General features: G+C 46.9%; 3 protein-coding genes across 10 annotated transcripts in view; 2 read left to right on the top strand and 1 right to left on the bottom strand.

Moving 5' to 3' along the window:
• Positions 1-2378: 2378 nt before the first annotated feature.
• rab21 (RAB21, member RAS oncogene family) lies at positions 2379-5707 on the top strand. The gene is made up of 7 exons (XM_008316136.3): positions 2379-2876; positions 4126-4185; positions 4264-4371; positions 4461-4524; positions 4612-4666; positions 4750-4838; positions 5302-5707. Exons 1-7 carry the CDS (start codon positions 2736-2738, stop codon positions 5439-5441), a joined length of 657 nt encoding a protein of 218 aa, XP_008314358.1. The 5' UTR covers positions 2379-2735; the 3' UTR covers positions 5442-5707.
• Positions 5708-6637: 930 nt separating this feature from the next.
• Positions 6638-11106, bottom strand: LOC103383113 (leukocyte surface antigen CD53-like). Of its 2 annotated transcripts, none has more exons than XM_025058155.1 (9): positions 10884-11106; positions 10431-10502; positions 10241-10357; positions 9790-9864; positions 9576-9671; positions 9187-9306; positions 9057-9095; positions 8547-8684; positions 6638-7146 (listed from the first exon to the last, which is right to left on the bottom strand). In XM_025058155.1, the coding sequence occupies exons 1-8, from the start codon at positions 10941-10943 to the stop codon at positions 8583-8585; spliced, it is 681 nt and encodes a 226-aa protein (XP_024913923.1). In that variant the 5' UTR covers positions 10944-11106; the 3' UTR covers positions 6638-7146; positions 8547-8582. The 2 variants fall into 2 exon arrangements, with proteins under 2 accessions (XP_024913923.1, XP_008314359.1); XM_008316137.3 differs by lacking the exon at positions 6638-7146 and adding an exon at positions 8038-8507 and having other exon boundaries at positions 8601-8684.
• Positions 11107-12509: 1403 nt separating this feature from the next.
• fbxo18 (F-box DNA helicase 1) overlaps positions 12510-16491 on the top strand; it is an 8922-nt gene continuing 4940 nt past the window's right edge. Inside the window, exons 1-9 of one of the 7 annotated variants that reach the window (XM_025058145.1) lie at positions 12513-13091; positions 13455-13607; positions 13698-14116; positions 14498-14634; positions 15001-15136; positions 15333-15508; positions 15802-15879; positions 16026-16108; positions 16234-16402. In XM_025058145.1, the coding sequence (XP_024913913.1) occupies positions 13073-13091; positions 13455-13607; positions 13698-14116; positions 14498-14634; positions 15001-15136; positions 15333-15508; positions 15802-15879; positions 16026-16108; positions 16234-16402 (1370 nt within the window). In that variant the 5' untranslated portion in view covers positions 12513-13072. Of the gene's footprint in view, positions 13608-13697; positions 14117-14497; positions 14635-15000; positions 15137-15332; positions 15509-15801; positions 15901-16025; positions 16109-16233; positions 16403-16491 lie in introns of all 7 variants that reach the window. The other 6 variants (XM_008316141.3, XM_025058144.1, XM_017034161.2 and 3 more) reach the window with 6 other exon arrangements.

The following is a 16491-nucleotide window of genomic DNA, read 5'->3' as shown; positions in this document are numbered from 1 at the left end:
CCCCGCCGTCAGCGGCGCTCCTCCACCCGGCTGACAGAGCTGCAAAAGAGCTCATTAAAATCAAGAAGCCCGGCATGGTTCCACCGCGGGAGCAGGAACTGATGCTGAGAGAAAAGTTCCACAAAACGGGATCCAGATCACGGTTGTTATTAAAACACCAGCATCTTACTGATCCGGATCAGAGGATCAGAGGATCAGAGGATCCGAAGTGGTGCAGGGTCTGAAGAAGTCTGGTCTGAGTCCAGGCTGCAGTGTGTGTGTGTGTGTGTGTGTGTGTGTGTGTGAGTGATTCATTGGTCAGTTCAGTTGAACTTTTAGGTGTTTTTTCTGACTGATTGTTTCTCCTCTCGTTGACATCAACAGTTGGTGGAAATAAAAATAAAAAAAAAACCACATTATTTATTAATGGTTAAAGTTAAAGTTCTGTTAGGCAACAGTTGCCTCTTGGATTAGAGGTAAAACGTCTTCTTTTAGAAAAATTCACGTCCAGTTGCCTTTTTTTTTTTTTGAACTTTTTGAACTTTTTGAACTTGACCCTGACCTGGAAGACTGAGAATCTTCATCGACATCATTTATTATTGTTATTATTTGATTATTATTTGTCTTCACTTCCAACACGAGCATTAATGAATACATTCCTGCAACAAAGTTCAAAAAAGAGCAGGTGAAAACAGTCGGAACAGGTTCATGTTGCCATGGTGTTCTGGTTGTTGGTCCACAGGACAGAGGTGACACAAACACACGGTTCTCTCTCTGTGTCGCGCTCTCTCACAAACACGAGCGCGCGCATCGATACAACACTTGACAGTGCACGTGTATCCTCGTGTTGTCATTCAGTGGGACAGTCGCTCAGCCACAGAGGACAGAGGACAGAGGACAGTCCAACAGGTCCTGCGGTGTCTGTGCTGTAACATTCTCGAGTCTGAGACCGTCCTCCGTCTCCCGGGTTCTCCTCTTCATCCAAGAACCTTCTCTATAGCTTCACATCATCGCATCCTTCTGTTTCGGCTGGGCTTTTTCGTTTTTTAGGTTTTGGCCCAACTCCGCCATCTAGTGGCATGTTAACTCATCTGCACGCAGATACATGACAAGTTCTTGTTGTGCCGATATAAATGTCGTTGGAGGAAAGTGAGGTTGTCGCTGGTATTATTACCACTATTATCGCTGGTCTTTACTCTTGTTACGTTGTTTATATTGGAGGTTGTGTTGTTGACAACATAACGTCATGTGACGTCACAGAGATGGTTTAAGATCGAAGACGTCTCACTCCATCTCTTAACGCGCACGTCAGACTGCGAACATTCAGTGGTTCAGTGGAGTGAAAACCAATTCTGCCTGTAATGACTAATGACTGAGTGACGTCACAGCAACTGTTTTCAGAATATATTCTGTTTCTTTGTACATTGTCCATATACTGTTAGTTTATATCCATTCTATCTTGTAAATATCTCCTGTTTTATATTCTTGCCGTTTCTCACCGTGGGTCAGAGAGAACTGCGGTTTCATTGTGTCACATGTCCTGGATCTGTGGCTTGTTTGACAGTAAAGTTGACGTTGACTGAAAACCGTCCATACTTTTTTATAACTAATTCATTATAAATGTCAGTGCTTATAAAAAATAAGAATATTTCGGGAGCCGGGATTGTTACGTACAGGGTGTTTGGTTGTTGTTGTCAGTCTCCTCCGACTGTTTTAGGCACGTGGCTGTTCTGATATTACATTCAGTTCGGATTGGACTCATTTCTAGTTTTCTTTTCACGATTGTTCATTTTATACTCAACCTTTTGGAAGTTCCACCGTTAGTTATCTGTGGATTTAAAGCTGTATTTATTGTAATAAAACTTGTCTTGTTACTGCCTCACGTTAATGCTGCCTCACTATAATAATAATCATAATAATCCATCCATCCATCCATCCATTTTCATCCGCTTATCCGTTACCGGGTCGCGGGGGCAGCAGCCTCCACCCAAATCACATTGCACCGTACCAAACCTTCCTGCAGGTGGTGAGTCCACTGGAAGGTACCAACCGCCCTAACCGGGATTCGAACTTGCCCAGGAGGTGAACCCTGGGGTTCCACACCAATGACAGAGACATTGCCTCTGGGCCAAAGCGCCACTAATCATAATAATAATTATGATTATTATTATTATTATTATAATTACCAACCCTTGAGTATCATTCGGCTGTGACTGACACACATTCCGGCCAACGTTGGAGTAACGTCAGCCCAGTTTCACAGAGTTACTCACCCAGAGATCCTCGGTGGTACTTCAGGGGTTTTGCGCCATCGAAACAGGATGTATGCGTCCACTTCCGGTGGTGATGTGTGGGCCGGGCTCTCCACCTCCAGTGAACGAGTGACCCATGATTTTAGACTATACGATCTTTGGCGGCGCTAGCTTGTTAGCTGCTAACTCTGAGAGACGCCATTACTTGGGTAAAACAGACGTCGCATTAGATTGAATATACATTTGTGTCAACATTAGGCTGAATTATATGACGTCGACCTGAAGATTTCGGTTTCACTCCTTCCGTGTAACGCTATTCTCGCGTCTACATTTGAAATTTTAGCCGTTTTCGCATTTTAATTTAGTCGGAAGTCGGATGTGAGCGACGCAGGACTTCAGTTCTGAAGGAGGTGTCAACGTTAGCATTAGCACAGTGAAGGCTTGTTTGTGATTTTGGACAAACGGCGATAAAAATTTAGTTTTTAAAAGTTTGATCTCGCAGCCATGGCGGCCGGAGGGGCGGGCAGCAACAAGACGTATTCGTTCAAGGTGGTGCTGCTGGGGGAAGGCTGTGTTGGGAAGACTTCGTTGGTGCTGCGATACTGCGAAAATAAATTCAACGACAAACACATCACGACTCTACAGGTAAGAGAACCGAGACGAACAGGCTGACAGAAACCCCTGTCCTACACTGTTGGCTTTTACTAGTTTACTGTAGCAGTTTCGGGTTTTTTTTTTCTTTTTTTTTTTTTTTTTTTTTTTTTTTTTGACGCTGTCACTCGGTTTCGGCCGCGTGATATGTGGCACTAATCGTTGTGAGTAAGCGGGGCTGAGGCTCAGGTGCTAGCCGCTTAATCAGCTGCGGAAACCGGGGCTGTTTGAGATAGAAAAGAAACGCACACTGTCGCTTGTCTACCAACAGAGGCGGAAGAAGAAGTTGGGAGTGGAGGCAGTTGTTACGGAAGAGTAAAAATACTCTGGTTCAGAGACCGATGTGACGATATTATTCCCTGATTATTATTCTTTCACTCAGTTGAACGTAGACATGGTGTGATTTTACAGACACACACTCGTCTGTGACGGTTGTTCGTCATGTTATGAAACCATCACAACAGTTGGTCACCAGATCTCCGGTGACCAGAGAAACATTTCTTCAGGTGGTGTTTCCATCGGAGCAGCCAGTGACGAATCAATAATGACTTCCACTCCATAATAAACCCTCTGAGCTCATCATCATCATCGTCATGGTGTGTTTGTGACTTGTTGCCAAAGTTGAGGGTGAACCTGCATTAGTTGACGCTCCCTTGGTTTCAACATGGGGGTAGTTTTCAGTGTTACCCCACAGTCAGCAGTGACGTCTGTGGGGTAACATACGTTGTAGTACTTTGTATTGAACAGTATTATATTGTAGTACTCTAAAGAATCTTGTATTATGGCATAGTACGCAGTATTAGTCTGTACCTGGTTGTATTAGTTTGTAGTTTGCAGTATTAGGTTGTATTGATCTGAGTGAGTGTCATTGTTGGTCACATGACTCATGATCGCTCCACGTTCTCTCCAGCTGTGATTGGCTGCTGCTGTGACCCGATGACCTCATCATGAGGCGTGGAGAACCGACCTTGTCAGTTCCATGTTCCTGCGTTAGATAAAAGATAAAAACAGGACGTGACGTTTATACTCACACCTTAATGTTGGGGGAGGCTCCGGGGGGGGGGAGGGGGCATCAGACGTGTGTTCCGTTTGTTCTGTTTCATTGGCTGATTGTGGTCCTGGGAGGTAACATTCCCGATGTTTGACACGTTTACCGTAATGACCTGAGTAGCTGCGAACCTCACTGTTGTCGGAGTTGAACTGAGAACAAACAGTGACGGTCGGAACCGTTCTCCCTCCACAGGCGTCCTTCCTGACAAAGAAGCTCAACATCGCAGGAAAGAGAGTGAACCTGGCCATATGGGTGAGTCGGACACGGACGAGAGTCTTCTCTGGGTTTGTGGTTAGGTGGCGCTAACACGGCTGATGTTTTTTCACGCAGGACACGGCAGGTCAGGAGAGATTCCACGCGTTAGGTCCCATCTACTACAGAGACTCGAACGGAGCGGTTCTAGTCTACGACATCACAGACGAAGATTCCTTCCAGAAGGTGGCGTCACAGTAGCTGTTACTGGAACTGCCAGGATGTTTCTCACAAACTTTTACTGAAGTCTGTTTCCTTTTTTTCCCTCAACACAGGTGAAAAACTGGGTGAAAGAGTTGAGAAAAATGTTGGGGAACGAGATTTGTTTATGTATAGTCGGTACGTTCTCACACTTACACAAAACAGCGCCCCCTGTGTTCTCGTGTTTTTAACAACCATGTGAAAATCTTTCTTTTATTCACTCAGGTAATAAGATCGATTTGGACAAAGACAGACACGTGTCTGTGGATGAGGCTGAGAGGTAAACAGCCGTGGGGTCATGTGACCACTGCCTTGTTGTCGACGGCTCCGCGTTCATCGTCTTTTTTCTTCTTCTCTCCACAGATACGCCGAGTCGGTGGGAGCCAAACACTATCACACATCAGCCAAATTAAACAAAGGCATCGAGGAGCTGTTCCTGGATCTGTGTAAAAGTAAGACTCAGTGGAGGCCAGTACTTCTCAAATAGTGGGGCGGGCCCCCCCAGGGGGGCACGGCGAGGTGCCAGGGGGCCGCTGGGGGCTCCCAATGTAATACGGCACGCTAGCGCTTAAATGAGCTAACGTCTGAGCTAACACCTGAGCTAACGCCTGAGCTAACGTCTGAGCTAACACCTGAGCTATCACCTGAGCTAACGTCTGAGCTAACACCTGAGCTAACACCTGAGCTAACACCTGAGCTAACACCTGAGTTAACACCTGAGCTAACGTCTGAGCTAACACCTGAGCTAACACCTGAGCTAACGTCTGATCTAACACCTGAGCTAACGTCTGAGCTAACGTCTGAGCTAACGTCTGAGCTAACACCTGAGCTATCACCTGAGCTAACGCCTGAGCTAACGCCTGAGCTAACGTCTGAGCTCTTTTTGAACCTTCTGTTTGATTCTGTCTCATGTAGGGATGATGGAGAACGCTCAGGCTGATGAGAGGTTGAAGGGCAATGGATCCAGCCAATCAGCTTCAAGTTGGCGGGGGGTACAGATTGTTGATGACGATCCACAGGCCACACCTGCTGGAGGCTGCTGCTCCTCTGGCTAACACACACACACACACACACGGTGTGCTCCTCCGTTGTCCCGTCTTCAGACCTGGTCGTTCCACCGAGGTTCACGGCTAATTTAGATACGATTCCATCCTCGTTTGGTGCCTGAAACGTATTATCTATGACTTTAGTTTCAAGAAACTCTACACCACTCACATTTTAGCACTTTATGAACAACAAAAGACGGAGCATCACTTTAATTATGTTCATATTTAAATACTTTAACAGTATTTAGAAATAAAATTCTAAGAAGAAATTCTCAGAGGTGATTTTGATCTTTCCTTTTTTTTTTTCAATATGACCCAATCATAACGACAAAAAATCTACTGGACTTTGTGGTAAAAGGCTCCACCTGCTGGACAAAATCTGTAATTCAAAACACCTGCATGTTGTGCTTTGGCCTCAGTACAAACGGTGTGTGTTTTTTTAATCATTTCAGCTGTTGTTTTGTTTTGTTCTCTCTCTCTCTCACTCTCTCTCTCTGTACTTACTGTGACTTTTGTTCCTGAACTGAAATAAATACATCTTTCTTCTGCCTTTGGGAGAGAAATGCTCACATTACGAAATGCTAATGCTATACTGCCCTCTACAGTCTGAAATCAGAAAATGAGTCCACAAAATGGAACAGGTCGAGGTTTGTTTTTTTAAAGAATGTTTTTAAAAACTGCCAAAAGTGTTTTGTAAAAATGATAAAAATATTATAAGAGTTTCCATCAGGCACACGCTCCTTGTCCTTGGTCATTTCTCCACCTGTAGGGGTCAGCAGTGAGAGGAATGTTCATCCTTGGTCACACCCTGCTCACACCACACCACGACAACAAAGGTGGAGCCATGCTGGAGAAGCTAACGTGGCTAGCTGCCGTGCTACAGCTAGCTGCCGTGCTACAGCTAGCCTCTCCACCTTTTCATTTTAGTTTGTAAACACGCTCCGTGGCTTCTCTTCTGGTTTTCTGACATCAGGTTAAGTTTTCCCAGTGTTAGTACAATAGAGAATAGTTGACGCAGCGCCACATACAGGCCTGGAGTATGTACTACAGGAACCGGAGTCATATTAGAATCAGTTTTCCTAAATTTCCCAAAGGGAACGCCCGAGGGATTAATAAATCCCTGTTAACGCTCCGTAACCGGAGGTCGTGGTGTTGATTTACTCCAATCTTCCAGAACACACACACACACACACACACACACACAGTTCAGGGACCATCTGATTTTACTGATTTCATCAACAATACCAACATACATGCAACAAAAGAGAAAAAAAATAGAGCTGAGCCTCAGGTCAGACCTAAAACAACGATCCCAGATACATCCATCGTTTGTGGCTTTTTGTCTTTAAAAGATAAAAAACGATCTTTAATTCCAGGACCCTCTGACCTCAGGATTTCATTGACCCTCATTAATATTAACGAAGACCAGGACGGCCCTGTTTTTCCTACATAAGTAAAAAAGAAGAAAGTCTGGCACATATTTGAAGTGGACGTCAGACCCTGGTCACTGCAGGACCGACTCACGGGGTTGGGTCTAGTAGCCTGGAGGATTGATCAGCTCCTCGTACTTGGGTGGAGAAGAGGTGAAGATGGTGGGCACCGTCATGACGATGGTGGTGGTGTTGGACCAGCGCATCTGGTGGATCATGATGGACGACATGATTATGGCCAGGACCTGGAGGTGAACACAGGAAGTGCAGTTTGATCATGTGACCTTGTCTAACGACAAAAAATCTACTGGACTTTGTGGTAAAAGGCTCCACCTGCTGGACAAAATCTGTAATTCAAAACACCTGCATGTTGTGCTTTGGCCTCAGTACAAACGGTGTGTGTTTTTTTAATCATTTCAGCTGTTGTTTTGTTTTGTTCTCTCTCTCTCTCACTCTCTCTCTGTACTTACTGTGACTTTTGTTCCTGAACTGAAATAAATACATCTTTCTTCTGCCTTTGGGAGAGAAATGCTCACATTACGAAATGCTAATGCTATACTGCCCTCTACAGTCTGAAATCAGAAAATGAGTCCACAAAATGGAACAGGTCGAGGTTTGTTTTTTTAAAGAATGTTTTTAAAAACTGCCAAAAGTGTTTTGTAAAAATGATAAAAATATTATAAGAGTTTCCATCAGGCACACGCTCCTTGTCCTTGGTCATTTCTCCACCTGTAGGGGTCAGCAGTGAGAGGAATGTTCATCCTTGGTCACACCCTGCTCACACCACACCACGACAACAAAGGTGGAGCCATGCTGGAGAAGCTAACGTGGCTAGCTGCCGTGCTACAGCTAGCTGCCGTGCTACAGCTAGCCTCTCCACCTTTTCATCTTAGTTTGTAAACACGCTCCGTGGCTTCTCTTCTGGTTTTCTGACATCAGGTTAAGTTTTCCCAGTGTTAGTACAATAGAGAATAGTTGACGCAGCGCCACATACAGGCCTGGAGTATGTACTACAGGAACCGGAGTCATATTAGAATCAGTTTTCCTAAATTTCCCAAAGGGAACGCCCGAGGGATTAATAAATCCCTGTTAACGCTCCGTAACCGGAGGTCGTGGTGTTGATTTACTCCAATCTTCCAGAACACACACACACACACACACACACACACACACAGTTCAGGGACCATCTGATTTTACTGATTTCATCAACAATACCAACATACATGCAACAAAAGAGAAAAAAAATAGAGCTGAGCCTCAGGTCAGACCTAAAACAACGATCCCAGATACATCCATCGTTTGTGGCTTTTTGTCTTTAAAAGATAAAAAACGATCTTTAATTCCAGGACCCTCTGACCTCAGGATTTCATTGACCCTCATTAATATTAACGAAGACCAGGACGGCCCTGTTTTTCCTACATAAGTAAAAAAGAAGAAAGTCTGGCACATATTTGAAGTGGACGTCAGACCCTGGTCACTGCAGGACCGACTCACGGGGTTGGGTCTAGTAGCCTGGAGGATTGATCAGCTCCTCGTACTTGGGTGGAGAAGAGGTGAAGATGGTGGGCACCGTCATGACGATGGTGGTGGTGTTGGACCAGCGCATCTGGTGGATCATGATGGACGACATGATTATGGCCAGGACCTGGAGGTGAACACAGGAAGTGCAGTTTGATCATGTGACCTTGTCTGAAGCTCATCGTGCGATCGATGCTAAATGCTAAAGTAAGAATCGTACCCCCAGCACGGCCAACGTGACGGTGATGCCGCAGACGATGTCGACTACAAGCAGGAAGTAGTTCATGATGATGGGGAAGCAGGGCTGAGGGTGGAGGGAAACTCACGTCAACAGGTTGACCAACAGGTTGACTAACAGGTTGACCAACAGGTTGACCAACAGTTGACCAACAGGTTGACCAACAGGTTGACTAACAGGTTGACCACTAGGTTGACCAACAGGTTGACTAACAGGTTGACCACTAGGTTGACCAACAGGTTGACTAACAGGTTGACCAACAGGTTGACCAACAGTTGACCAACAGGTTGACCAACAGGTTGACTAACAGGTTGACCAACAGGATGCTCATCAGGTTGACCAACAGGCTGACCAACAGACTAAGCAACAGGTTGACCAACAGGTTGCCCAACAGGTTGCCCAACAGGTTGCCCAACAGGTTGCCCATGGTTTCCTCACCTTGGCGTAGATGGTCTTTCTTTCTGGCATGAACATGAACTGAAGAGGAAAAACAAAAGTCTACGTTAACATTCTTCTCTTCTTCTCTGCTGGTATGTTTCAAAGACGTTGTCAGTTGCCAGGTACCGACCTGTCTGTTGGTGACGTCCACACACAGACCTTCTTCTGCTGCCTCTTCAGGGCTGCACTCGCACGACTGTGGGATGTCGCTCTGCCAGTCGGTGTAGCTGAACAGACCACAGCACTGCAGCTGGACCACAGAAAAACACAGGTGTCACGCCCCCTCTGGACATACCAGGTACTACCACTGCTACCTTAACCTTCAACAGTGAACCCTAATCCTTATGGGAATCATATCCCCACGTGTACATCTAGAGGGAGCCCACGTAGCATCGGTACCACAGTCTGAGAAGCAGTGACCCAGATGACTTAGGAGCCAATCAGATGCCACGGCCCCCGGCCCTTCACTCTGTGGGTCGTGGACTGACTTCAGCCAATCACGTGATGTCGTGGTCTTACCTCTGACTGCTCAGTGTCCATCATTTCCTTCACGTTCTCTGCGGCCGTGTTCAGAGGCAGCAGTTTGTGGTAGTCGTCCTCCAGGGCTGACACTACCTACACACACACACACACACACACACACACACACACACACACACAGACAGAGAGAAAGGGTTGTGTGTGTGTGTGTGTGTGTTGGTCTGGTTTCTAACAGCATCAGTTCCATACAGACCTCAGGTTGAAGACTGTAGAAATAGAGTCCAAATCTGAACGTTGCCACAGTACCTATCACCACACACACCAGGAACTACACGCACACACACACACACACACACACACACCTCATCAACAACAGAAGAGAGAAAACACTGCACCATCTCCCATTGATCTGCTCTGATTAAACTGGTTAAACTGGTTAAACTGGTTAAACTGGTTAAACTGGTTAAACTGGTCAAACTGGTCAAACAACAGGAAGTGGACAGAGTTCCCCTGGAGACTGAACACTGTTGGCGTCTGTGGAACACGTTCTGTTTCAACACCTGAACGCTTCTTAGGAGCACACTGCCACCTACTGGACTAGAGTGTGTAGTGTCATGGTGTGACCAGTGACTCCTTACACCTTATTGGACCAGACTTTTATTACCATAAACTGAATTCACCCCCCCTGCCCCCCCCCCACTCACTGCGATCAGAACTCCTCTTCTCTCCCTGTGACCTCCAAACGCCCCCAGGCTGGCGAGGACCAGAGTGCAGACGCCCAGGATGTAGAAGAAGATGAAGCCGAAGAGATGAGCCTCCACCTGTGACAACAGCCATTTTGAGTCTCCATCTTGTCAGGCTCCTGTGGGGCAGGGTTGGTTTGTTTTTACTCACCTTGTCTCCCGCTTGTTTGCTGGTGTAGATCTGAGCCAGACATGTGAGCAGGATGACGAGTCCACCCACCACCTGCAAGGAAGCCACACAATCATAACCTTCCATCTTTTCTTACGATGGCAACGACGCCCCCTTCAGGTCACATTCCAGGGCACGCCAGAATCTTCAAGTCAATTGAAGTTGAAAGACGACTTTTGGTTCAGTTGTACCAATGTTTAAGGACATTATCTTGTCCAATCATTACCGTGTCAAGAGTTCACGTTAACATCCACTCGAATCATCGAAATGTGATTTAAACAAATTAAAATCTGCTTTTTGAAGTCTTTAAATGTTGTTAAATACGAACTTGAGAAGATAAAACTTCAAATCTGGTTGTACATCAACTCCTATAAAAACTACGCACTTTAAATTCCCCCACATCCTGGAGGCGGCGTCAGCGCCACCTGAACTCACCGCCAAGAAGACGTTGAAGGTGATGAAGGTGCGTTTGATGCAGGTGTTAATCTGAGCCATGTTTCCACACACGACGCAAATAAAAAGAAACTATAACAACAGGGTCTTTTACTGCTTTTACTTTTACCGCGGACGACGCAGCTTTGACCGGATGAACAACCGAGTGAACCTGAGGAGAGGAGGCTGTTTTTAAACACGGAAAAGTACAGGAGAACAGGGAGAGGCGGGACGTCGAGGTAGAAGCCTCGTCATTTCATGGAAGGCTCCGCCCACTGGCCATATAAACGCCCACCACAGATGTCAGTGAGGGGGTTTCCATGGAACAATCACATTGTACATAAACAAAAGGGGGGGGGGGGGGTGTACGAATGAAACAAACTACCACTAGCCGTTAGCTCAACCATCACTGTTAGCAACACTGCGATTTAAGAAGCTTAAAAAGTTCGAGTTCTCTTTGACTTCATTTAGAAAAGGCAACTTCGGTGCTCACTGCTGCTTCCAGGAATGTGTGTGTGTGTGTGTGTGTGTGACTGGGCCTAGTGAGTTCCACACTCTACAACAATTTAGGAGTGAAGGAGAAGTTCCGACAGCCATTGAACGTCTCAGTGGTTTTAGCCTAATCCTAAGCGCTTTTCAAGGAAGTGGGAGGTTTTGGGTTTTTGTGATTTTGAAATATCCAAACTGCCTATAAAACTTTTCAGATTTCACCAACAGGTTCTTCTAAATTGGAAAATGATGTTCCACTGTGGAACAGTAGGGGGAGTCGGGGGAGAACGCTGTACAACATCCCTGACCTGAATGGTTTTAATGTTAAATATGGAACCAGTTGCTCCGATAGAATGTATAGGAAAATATTACAAAATAACCCAAAGTCCTTATCCAACCGACACAGAATCATTTCTCCAACATTCCAACTCCAGATTTACATAAAGTCCAGATTAATGGTCTGAACCTGAAGGCAGCAGTTCGTAAACACCAGATAGTCCAGGTTTAACAGAGTTCTCTGAAAACACTTCAAATTCCCGATTCCTTCAAAGTGGAAAGATGTTCACTTTAATTGATTGTTTTTTTAAATTATTATTCTTTACTTTATGCTCTGTTTATTTTCACTTCATCTGTATATAATTGTTATTTGGTTCTTCTTCTTCTTCCTCCGACTTTTCCTTTTTTCAACTTTTTTCAGTAGTTGCTCCAGTGAAGCATTGATTTCCATCTCTCCCTGTTCTCTGCATCTCCTCCTCTGACTCCAACTATCTGCATGTCCTGCCTCACTGCCTTCATATATCTCCTCTCTTTCTCCTACCTGGTAGCTCCATCTCTAACATTCTTCTACCAATGTCTCCACTGTCCCTCCTCTGGACATATCCCACCCATATCAATCTGGCTTCTCTGTCTTTGTCTCCTGACCTTCCTGTCTGTGTTGTCCCTCTAATGACCTCATTCCTGATCCTGTCCATTCTTGTCACTCCTAAAGACAATCTTAGCATCTTTAACTCACCTCCAGCTCCACCTCTGCTCCAGCTCCAGCTCCACCTCCAGCTCCACCTCTGCTCCAGCTCCACCTCTGCTCCAGCTCCACCTCCAGCTCTGCTCCTTGTAGCCTCGCTATTTCACTCTTCTTTCACTCTTCTGTCTTTCCTTTACACTTGTACTCTGTCTTGCTGCGACTGACCTTCATTCCTCTTCTTTCTAATTGTTATTTGGTTGTAATGTAATATACACCTGGATAATGACTCACTCCCGCACGAACAACCACAGACATTTGAGAGGACAGCCGAGGGCCAGTGTGTGTTAGCTTAGCTTAGCTTAGCTTAGCCTGAGTCAAGCTAAAAAGAAATGAAGCGATTTCATCTTTGGATTTAATCCAGGTTCCTGTTTGTCTCCACGCCCGGACCTGTGGTGGGCTGGATGAGTGAATGACACGAAACCAACCAGCAGATGGCAGTGTAATAATTAAATAAGATGTAAGCTGAAACGGATCAACCTCAAAGAAGACTCGACGTCGTGACGTCCTAACGAACCCAAAGACAGGCAGGAAATCCAAACACATCTACAGAGTTCAGAGCCGAGTTACCGCGGACCAATGGTCACGTGACTCAGACATATAACGTGTTACCATAGGCAGTGACGTCGTTTCCTTTCAGCTAGGTTTCGTTTTTACAGCGACCGATGGATTTGTAGACACGGACATGGAAGTTGCTGTGAAAGGTTGGTAGAAACAGACCGAAGCACAGACTGACCACAGACTGACCACATGACAGGGTGTCCGCGGTGACCAATGTTGATTTGTTGACCACGGGACTCACTGCCTTTCACTGCCTTAGACTCGTGACGTGTTTCTGACGTTCCAACCAAATAACAATTATATACAGATGTAAAATAAAGTAGAGCATAAAGACCAGTGACTACAAACAGCACCAGTGCACAGTTGAACTGTGGGGACACGTCCTGTCCCTCAGTTTGGGGGGGTCAGAGGGTAGCAGGTTAGGGAGTGACAGATGGTTCTAGGTTTACTGTTACCTATGGTAACCACGGTAACAACACTTTGTCCCGGTGTGTGTGATGTACAAGGAAAGGCTAAAAGGAGACATCTGAGCGCAGACGAGTGTCAACACCTGGGTCACGGCTCCCTCACAGAGCCGCACGTCTTCAACCAGAGGCCGGGGAACAGTGACCGCCACAGGAGGCACCTCCCCAGGACGGCCCCCAAGAAACACAAGTGTGGTAATGTCTACAGTCAGACGACAGTCAGACTACAGTCAGACCACAGTCAGATCCCTCCACTCTAACATGATTTCATCTCATTGACGTCAGAGCCTCAGTTACTCCATCACGTTCAGGAGGAGGAGGAGGAGGAGGAGGAGGAGGATTCCACTCTGTTCACTGCTGCAATGGAGTTAGGAGCTGAAGAGGAGGAGGAGGAGGAGGAGGGGGAGGGGGAGGCAGAGGGGACAGTGGACTACCTGCAGGGAATGACATCCAGGATGTTTGATGAAGATTTTGACTGTTGTGAAACTAAGGAGGAGGAGGTGGAGGAGGAGGTGGAGCCCCTTCCTGACGCCCACTACGGGCTCCTGGGCCCCAGCAGGACGCTGCTTCAGCCCCGGGCCTGTATTGATGACCTTCCAGAGGAAGTTCTCAGGCAGATCCTGGCTCTACTTCCTGCCCAGGATCTGTACGGAGGCGTCGCGCTGACGTGTCATCGGTGGAGGGAGATCATGGAGGATACCAAGGTGAGAGGACGGGGTTAGAACCACACACACACACACATGTACACGTTCATGTTCATGTTGGTCAGGGTTACTGACCATATAAACTTTATCAGATGACCAGGGTAAAAGATGAAGTACAGTCAGAACCGTTCACACAAAAAAACACTTTGAAATCATTCAATCAAACCAACACCAGCCAGTATATGAGACATTAGTGCTAACAGTGCTAACTGAGCTAACAGTGCTAACTGAGCTAACAGTGCTAACTGAGCTAACAGTGCTAACTGAGCTAACAGTGCTAACTGAGCTACCTGACAGTTATAATTGTTTTTAATTATTTACTGAGTTACAGTGAAATGAAGTAGTACTGAGTGAATACTACAGTGTTTTGCCGTGGTACAGTTTGTTCCTTTCAGGAAACAGTACTACCGCTACATGAAGAGAGAACGTGGAACCGTTGAAGAGTTGACCTCCATCCTGAAGAACAGTGACATCACAGGTCCAAAGTCTTCAGAGCACAGCATCAGGAACCTTGTTGTGTATGTACCTGACACCCCCCCCACACCCCCCTGTGTGTACTGGTGTGTGTACTGGTGTGTGTACTGGTGTGTGTACTGGTGTGTGTACTGGTGTGTGTACTGGTGTGTGTACTGGTGTGTGTACTGGTGTGTGTACTGGTGTGTGTACTGGTGTGTGTACTGGTGTGTGTACTGGTGTGTGTACTGGTGTGTGTACTGGTGTGTGTACTGGTGTGTGTACTGGTGTGTGTACTGGTGTGTGTACTGGTGTGTGTACTGGTGTGTGTACTGGTGTGTGTACTGGTGTGTGTACTGGTGTGTGTACTGGTGTGTGTACTGGTGTGTGTACTGGTGTGTGTACTGGTGTGTGTACTGGTGTGTACTCAGGTTCATGGCTCAGCACACAGTGGGGGAGAGGGTGAGGCCTGAAGACGTCCTCCACTGGGTGAGGAGACACCGTCTGTCCCCCCAGGCTGAGTTCTCCGTCAGATCACGACTCCCAGACGTTCAGGAGGAGCTGGAGGTAAGACTCACCCTCTCTCACCCTCTCTCACCCTCTCTCACCCTCTCTCACCCTCTCTCACCCTCTCTCACTGAGCTGGTCTCCCCCGATGTCTGACCTTTTTGTAGTTCTAAGTTTCTGCTGTAGTGGACAGGAAGTTCCCTCCACTGTAACAGGAAGTGAACTGATATACCCCCCCCCTCCTCCTCCCCCCCAGACTCCATTGGCAGTCATGGCAGTAATTCTGGTCTTGAGTGAGGGAGTGGGAGACGTCCAGGCCCTGGTGTCTCTCCTCACCCGCTGCATGTCCCTGACTGCAGTCACAGAGTTCCTCAGTCACATGGCCACCATCCTGCTGGCTATGGAGAGGAACGCAGTCCACATCAGTACCAGGTACCAAGAACCAAGAGTTCCAAGAGGTTGACTGTGTTGACTCCAGTCCCCTCTGTCTGACTGACTGTCTGTCTGTCTGACTGACCGACTGTCTGACTGTCTGTCTGACTGTCTGTCTGTCTGTCTGACTGACTGACTGTCTGACTGTCTGACTGACTGACTGACTGACTGACTGACTGTCTGTCTGTCTGTCTGTCTGACTGTCTGTCTGTCTGTCTGTCTGACTGACCGACTGTCTGACTGTCTGTCTGGCTGACTATCCGTCTGTCTGTCTGACTGTCTGTCTGACACAGGTTGCATTACAACATCTACTACGTTCTGCAGCTGATGGAGAATGGTCCAGGTCATGTCAGTTCCAGGTCCAGTTCCAGGTCCAGTTCCAGGTCCAGTTCGTAAGATCCAAAATGAATACTTCAGTTCAGTTAGATATAAAACTGCAGGGTTGAGGGTTTGATCCCAGACTTCAGTCGGACCATTGTTCTGGTGTGTGTGTGTGTGTGTGTGTGTGTGTGTACAGTCACCAGCTCACAGCTGAACAGCAGCTCATCCTCAACCACAACATCCAGAACGACCATGTGGTCAAGATCAAAGCATTTGCAGGTACGACAGGTCAAAGGGGTCGGTCGGCATGAGGGGTGTGTGTGTGTGTGTGTGTGTGTGTGTGTGTGTGTGTGTGTGTTGGGACTCACCCCTGAACGTCCCTCAGTTTGTGGTGTCTGTTGCAGGGACAGGGAAGACCACCACTCTGGTCAAGTATGCAGAACAGCGCCCCCACCTTCGCTTTCTCTACGTAGCCTTCAATAAGTCCGTGGCCAATGAGGCGCGGCGCCGTTTCCCCGGCAACGTGGACTGCAGGACGGTCCACTCCTTGGCCTTCAGGGACACTGGTCAGAGGTGGAGTCAGGATTATTTCTACCTTCACTCCCAATAAAACTCACGTGTCTAATGATTGGTGGAACATAAGACTTTAACCCCACCCCCTC

The sequence above is a fragment of the Cynoglossus semilaevis genome, chromosome 8 (genome assembly GCF_000523025.1).
Source record: "Cynoglossus semilaevis isolate Cse_v1.0 chromosome 8, Cse_v1.0, whole genome shotgun sequence".
NCBI classification, from domain to species: domain Eukaryota; kingdom Metazoa; phylum Chordata; class Actinopteri; order Pleuronectiformes; family Cynoglossidae; genus Cynoglossus; species Cynoglossus semilaevis.
Note: the sequence above shows the minus strand (reverse complement) of the source record. Positions and strands in the feature narration are given on the sequence as shown.